This window comes from Phoca vitulina, unplaced genomic scaffold (genome assembly GCF_004348235.1).
Source record: "Phoca vitulina isolate PV1807 unplaced genomic scaffold, GSC_HSeal_1.0 scaffold4, whole genome shotgun sequence".
Lineage (NCBI taxonomy): Eukaryota > Metazoa > Chordata > Mammalia > Carnivora > Phocidae > Phoca > Phoca vitulina.
This window is the reverse complement of record NW_022589707.1, coordinates 15396811-15404029: the sequence shown is the minus strand read 5'-3', so window position 1 is coordinate 15404029 and position 7219 is coordinate 15396811. Positions and strand designations below refer to the sequence as shown.

At 39.1% G+C, this 7219-nt stretch overlaps 1 protein-coding gene across 3 annotated transcripts in view; it reads right to left on the bottom strand.

The window, feature by feature from the left end:
• Positions 1-2336: 2336 nt before the first annotated feature.
• The window catches only part of TMEM209 (transmembrane protein 209), a 31858-nt gene continuing 26975 nt past the window's right edge, over positions 2337-7219 (bottom strand). For 2 of the 3 annotated variants that reach the window (XM_032401570.1, XM_032401572.1), the window contains one exon: positions 2337-3693. In XM_032401570.1, coding sequence (XP_032257461.1) covers positions 3639-3693 — 55 coding nt within the window. In that variant the 3' untranslated portion in view covers positions 2337-3638. The remainder of the gene's footprint in view (positions 3694-7219) is intronic. The other variant, XM_032401571.1, reaches the window with a different exon arrangement.

The following is a 7219-nucleotide window of genomic DNA, read 5'->3' as shown; positions in this document are numbered from 1 at the left end:
GGAGTCAAATTAGAGATGTGGCTCCCAACTAATACCTAACAATCCTCTCGACTCAGCAGAAAACCACTGGCGTACCCAGGGACATGTGGCAATGTCACCAGGGCCCAGGAAGCACAGGGGCTGGTTGTGCAAACCCTCTCATTATAAAGGGGCAGACAAGGCCTCCACAGGCCCTTGTCCAAAGCCTTCTGGCCAGAGAGCCCAGCCCTCTGCTGCTACCCACAGTCCGGGGCAGCTGAGGTGGGAGCCGCCCCAGCCCGAGGGATGGTGGACCCTGTGGCATTTGGAACAACGGGCTGCCCAGTGCAGCAGCCTCAGCCCAGCTCAGAAGGAAGACACCCCCAGGGGACAGGGAATTGGCCATGTCATTTCCCTCACACCCTCCTCAGGCAGTCCCCCTGCTGCTTCCTCCTCCTCAGGTCTCAGCACAGGATGAAAGCCAGTGCGCTTAGCTACTTGAAAGGCGTCCTTCGAAGAGGAGAATGCAAGCCTTTTCCAGAAGGTAGCCGTAGCCAGTGTCACGTCCTCCCGAACAGCGGGACGGCTCGGACTGGTAAAAAAACCCCGTTCTTTAGGAGGATGAGAGAAGATACGAGGACGCACCGTTAGACTAAAAGTCACTTCTGAATCTATTCACATGGCTGCTGAGTGCCAGCGAAGGGGCACAGATCCAATCACCCTGGGGGAGAAATGACTGCCAGCTGGAGTGGCCAGGACTAGCTCCAAAAAACAGCAGGTTTAATCAGAGTGGAGCCTCCAGGCAGGGCAGGCTGTGGAGGGGAGGAGAGCCCGGCAGGTGCCAAGGGTCTGGGTGGGTAAGGCCAGCCTGGGGCCAGACTGCGGAGGGCTTTACATGTCAGGCGAAGGAACTGATCAGGGGACTGAAATGATCAAACAGGTGTTTTAGGAAGATGAATTTGAAGAGAATGTGCGGGATGAATTGGAAAGTCTGGAAGCACGGCAACAATTAGGAAGCTGGGAGATTAATTCAGCTGTTGGAGTAGTCCTGTGTGAGTTGATAAGGGTGTAAATGAGCACAGTGGCAGCAGAAATGGAAGGGGACAGCTGCAAGAGACATTGTTAAGAAAGAATGGATGAGGTTTGCTGCCTGATTGGATTGGGGACCCGGGGAGCTCCAGGAATCAAAGATGACACCAGAGGTTTGAGCGTGGGCAACCGGTAGTACAATGAACAGAAAAAGGCAGGTTAGAAGAGCGAGCTGGATGCAGCAGATGTGAATTCAGTTCCAGCCACAGAGAGTCTGCAGGACATCCAAGTGGAAATGTCTGACAGGTCAAAGGAGACACACCACCGGAGCTCAGGAGAGACGTTACGGCTGCTGCTGAATTTGGGAATCAAATGGAGTGAATGAGATCTCTGAGGAAAAGCAGAGACGGTGAAACAGAGGACCAAGACTGACCTTTGAGGAATGTCCACATTTAAAGGATTTCTATTCCAAAGCTGAGTTTAGAAGTGCCCCCCATATGCCGCTTGTCTTCACCCTTGAAATATCAGTGTAAAGTGTTCCATATATCAGTTTGAGAAAGCCGAGCAACCCAGCATTGTTATGTCTCAGTGGGGACTAAATTATAAACACCTAGGTATGCTCCTACAACCAATTTGGCTGAAGAAAAGGCTGATATTCACAGAGGAAAAAAAAAAAAGGATAAATGATACAGTGAACATAATCTAAAAGATTGGTGGATTTGATCCCACAAGGATGAGTTAAGCAATGAAAAAAAAAAAAAAAAACCTTGTGAAAAATATCCTATAAATAACATTTAATTAGAAAAAAGTAGATATTTACTCATTTTAACCCAGAGACCAAAAAAAAAATTTACCATATTTGCAATGCACTGTCTTCCTGAAGTGTGAATTCCAACTAATTCATCAAAGTATTTTTAATAAAGGCTACATTAAAATATAAGCTGGCTCAAACACGTGTGAAGACTGGTCAATATAGGAAAGCCACCTAGACTATAGTAACCCACACTAGACTCACAGTAGGCAAACAAAACAGCTTTTCTTTTTTAGTCTGGATCTCTAGTCTTTTCACATGTATATTTCCCATACAGTCACTTGTAAAATAAAATATTATAGCTTTGAATTTTTGGACTAAAAGCTGTCTTAAGTCCCACAAAGAAAAAAATTTTGTCTTTTTTTTTTTTTTAAAGATTTTTTATTTATTTATTTGAGAGAGAGAATGAGAGAGAGCAAGCACATGAGAGGGGGGAGGGTCAGAGGGAGAAGCAGACTCCCTGCCGAGCAGGGAGCCCGATGCGGGACTCGATCCAGGGACTCCAGGATCATGACCTGAGCCGAAGGCAGTCGCTTAACCAACTGAGCCACCCAGGCGCCCGAAAAAAATTTTGTCTTATGTGTTATTAAAATTTTTCTCCTTATTCCCTTTAATCAAGAATATGCAACTGAGTAGTGTAACAGCATAACAAGTGTTCTTCCATGACACCTTCAGTAACTTCTGAAATAGTACTTAGATTTTGATAGGTTCTTATATTTAACATGTTTAATTTTTTCTTCTAAAATATCATAGCAAACATGTTTAACATACGTCAAAAACAGTTAAAAGAAACTTCCTTTCCTTTGGATATAAGACCTTTATAAAACAGGAACAACTTTTTGAAAAACAGAATTTACAAATTATTAAAAATGGGCTGCATATACAGGCCCAACAGGCAGTTACTCGGAAGATACTGGTTTTCGTTGTTTTCGGGTTTACATAATGTGACAGAACAGTCTCTAATAATATGTCAAACCAGAAAACAAAATGCAACTGCTAGCTAGCTTTAGAGATACTATATACAGATATATAAGAAAACAGAGTCCAGCAAAACTTACAAACTTCGTCACTTCTTACTCTCCAGATATTCGGAACATATCTAAAAATTTTCAACAGATATTGTATGGTCTTAGAGAACTCTTAAAATAATACAATATTATGGAATAGTCAAGTTATTAAAACCAAAGCAGCTGTTTCTTGATGTCTTCAGCCTTTTAACCTAAGACCCAAATAGTTTAACTCTATCAGTTAACATTTGATCCAAGAGTTGACTTTTTTAAATGCCAATAACTCTTAAACCTTTTTCAAAAATACTTAAAAATGCACGTAGACTAATATATTACTGAGAAGTTTATCTCATTTCTTTAAATATGGGCCATGGGCTGACTTGTAGAACAGTGGGTAAGCATAGAGATGAATTAGCAATTTCCTTGTTTCTTTTCAAGTATTTACACCAAACAATGCAACTGAAAGAACAATTTCTGCAGGGAAAAATTAGGTGCATGATTCTCATTTGTAGGTTACAATGAAAAAGGACTCAAATTGCTTAACGAAGGGGAAATTGCACTGTTTTGGGTCAACAAATATCTGAAGGGTTGCAGTTTTATAGGCAGCTGAAAAATCTGAAAGGTAATAAAGTAAAAGTAATGTCTCTTGGTGTAGAAGATTTAGGACATACTTTTACAAGTAAGTTTCATAATAGCTGATTTTTCATTAAATCTAAAGAGTCTGTAACACACATATGTATCTTATTTCAAAAGAGGCAGTGACTCAGAGATGCTTAGATTCAACTTCCGGTTTAATCAAAGAAAAGTCCAAATGTTTGGAATTAAATGACCCACTACTCGCCAAAAATCCACAAAATATTCACACCGGACAGACCAAGATTAACTCTCCTATAAAAAGAAAAAAAAAAAAAGGTTTTAGTGGAATTGACTGCCAAAGCATTTAGGGTCTTTTTTCAAATAATGAAAACAAGAGTCTTGACAAGGAATACATATTTCATCAATGACATTTAATGCTATTCTGTAATGAGTTAGGTTACATATGGTTTATCAGGTGAACCCTAGTAATAGTAACTGCTTTCTTAACTGTGCTTAAAACCCAAATTTAGAACAAATGGATTTATGGGGTGTGGAAAATTAATTTTTTAGTAGATCTCAGTAACTATTACACCAGATAGAGTTAACCAAATAATTTTAGCAAGTAAAAGTATCAATTAAAATTTTAAAATAGAGGATATAGGGATGCTAGGCCTCTTAGAGAATGTTACCTATTCAACTTGAATTAAGGATTTACCAATTATTACTGATGCTTTAGTGAATTTGTATATGGGGATTATTGATATAGCCTAAACTAAACCCTACTGTATATATAAGAAGAAGAAAAATCTACTTCTACTCCATAGAGTACTACACCATATTCAAAGTACAAAGGGAAGAGAGGGCTATAAGCTAAATTACTCATCTAACAAAATAAGAAATCAACCTCCAATGTCTCAAACTGAAGAATCAAGAGAGAGCTACATGCCTCTATTATGTGGAACCATGAGAGTAGTGTTAGAAGAAAAGACTACATCAGTTTCAAGTGGGCTTGGGAACACAGGGAACTGCTCATTTCTGTCATGAACTTATAGCACTACAGAACTTTAAAAATTATGAGTAGTTGTTAATTTTGATGAAAAAATTAAAAAATATATATATATTACAAAAATGCCCTTCAAAAAAGGTAATTTCTATATTAACTGGTTTTTCCCTTTCTTCAAGGAACTTCTTCACCAAAACTGCAAATGATAGGGGCACCTGGCTGGCTCAGTCAGTGGAGCGTATGACTCTTGGATCTCGGGGTTGTGAGTGTGAGCCCCATGCTGGGTGCAGAGATTGCTTAAAAAAATAAAATAAAATCTTAAAAAAAAACCCTACAAATGATAAATCTCAATTTGATAGAAAGAAATGTTTTAATTTTGGCTTTTTCGTATATAAGGCTAAGTATCTTTTCATGTTTATTAGCCATTTACACAACACTTTTCTGTGAAAGTCTTTCAGTCTATGACCATTTTCTGTTTTTATTTTCTAATGAATTTATTTTTTAATTTATTATTTTAAAAAATATTTTATGTATTCATTTGAGACAGAGAGAGAGAGCACAAGCAGGGGGAGCGGCAGAGGGAAGGGAGAAGCAGGCTCCCCATTGAGCAGGGAGCCCGATGTGGGGCTCAATCCCAGGACCCAGAGAGCACGACCTGAGCCGAAGGCAGACACTCAACCATCTGAGCCACCCAGGCACCCCTCTAATGAATTTATATATGCTCTTTATATATGATGGATATTAGCTTGGATTTGCTATATGTGTTCCAACCATAATATTTTGTCTCAGTTTGTCATTTAGCTTTAAGCTTTACTTATGGTTTATTTGCTGAACAGAGCCCTTAAATTACTGTGCAGTCAATTCTGTCTAGATTTTTTTTTTCCCTTTTGGAAGTAAAACATTCATCTCATTCCAGTAACTGTACAAATATCTGGCATTGAATTGATAATGTATTTGGATCAATCTGCTGCTTTATGGGCATGATTCCAAATGGACTATATTTGAGCTACTTGCTTATTTCCTTTAAGTTAGATGATAGTAGTTTTTAACCATTTGATTGTTTTAGAATGTATTAAAAAGATTAATCAATCATATTTAAAAAGGTAATTTCAAAGCTTCTTTTCCCTTGGTTAAGAAAAAAATCTCAAATAAATAAAACATGTATTAGTTTTAGTTTAAAATGTTTCTTTCCCAGTGTAAGTTGCTTATTAAGAGAAGATAAGCACTTCAAAAATTTTATCAGTTCTTTTTGGCTTCTGAGTAAGTTATTAACCCCACTAAGTACTTTTTTTTTTTTTTTTTTTTTTAAGATTTACTGATTTATTTGAGAGAGAGAGGGAGAAAGAGAGCGAGCAGGGGGAGGGGCAGAGGGAATCTTCAAGCAGACTCCCCGCTGAGCATGGAGCCTGATGCAACATGCGGCTTGATACCACATCCATGAGATCATGAACTGAGCAGAAACCAAGAGTCGGATGCTTAACCGACTGAGCCACCCAGGCGCCCTCCCTAATAAGTACTTTTAGTTTATTTTAAGTAAGCTCTACGCCCAACGTGGGGCTTGAACTCACGACCCTGAGATCAAGAGTCAGATACTTGGGACGCCTGGGTGGCTCAGTCGGTTAAGTGCCTGCCTTCAGCTCAGGTCATGATCCCAGGGTCCTGGGACTGAGTCCTGCATTGGGCTCCTTGCTCAGTGGGGAGCCTGCTTCTCCCTCTGCCTCTGCCTGCCGCTTCCCCCTGCTTGTGCTCTCTGACAAGTAAATAAATGAAATCTATTAAAAAAAAAAGAGAAAGTCGCATGCTAACGACTGAGCCAGCCTGGCGCCCCCATAATTTTAAATTTTCTAACAGACACCTTAAAAATTTTATAAAAAGTAAAAAGAAACAGGTGAAATTAATTTTAGTAATATATTTCATTTAACCCAATACATCCAATGTATTAATTCAACATGTAGTCAATGTACCGTTATTAAAGAGATCTTTTACTTTTTTTTTGGTCTTCAAATTCTAGTCTATATATTTTACACTTACAACACATCTCATTTCAGGTGAGTCATGTTTCAAATGCTCAATGCCACATGTGGCTGGTGGCTGCTCTATCAGACAATGCAGTTCTAGAACATGTATAAAACAGGACGCCTAAACAAAAGTGAAAAGAGGCATGCATATCAAAACTGGAGTGGACCCTAGATGTTTTCCACTCCATGCCCTTCCCTTCACATTTTCTTAACCTCAGGTTTTTAGACTCTCAGACCTTGCATTATCAGATTTCCCCAGCTTTACCTGCAGTCCTGTTCCTTCAAAACATTATTTGATAACACTAAAATTTTGAATCACCAAAAGGACCATACAACAATTCTGAATTTATTGTTAATAGCATGTGAGCTTCATTACTACATATTTAGAATAACAAAGTAAACAATTTCAACTGACCATTTTTCCACCCCAGTTAACAATAATATGGAATGGCTGCTGACTCAGTCTTTCTGGAAATATAAAACATTTTGCAGAAGGCTTTGTGTCTGATATGGGATGGCTTTTGTTTTGTTTTTAAATTTTAAAGTGGCAAGAGCCTGATATGGATCTCAGAGTTGCTCCTCTGAGGGACACAACTGTAAAGCCAATGATGTGGTCCAATGTAATGGAGGTTGGTGAGGAATGAAGGGACTTGCCCAAGAGAGCAGAACTGGTTAGTGACAGGGCTGGGCTTACACTAGAAGCCCAATCTCTTGTTCAGTCCACAATCCTTTTAGTATATGATGCTGCCTTCTGCAGAATCTTTACAAAGGAAGAAAAACAGTAAATAAATTAAGTACTTGTGTTTTTAAAGCATCA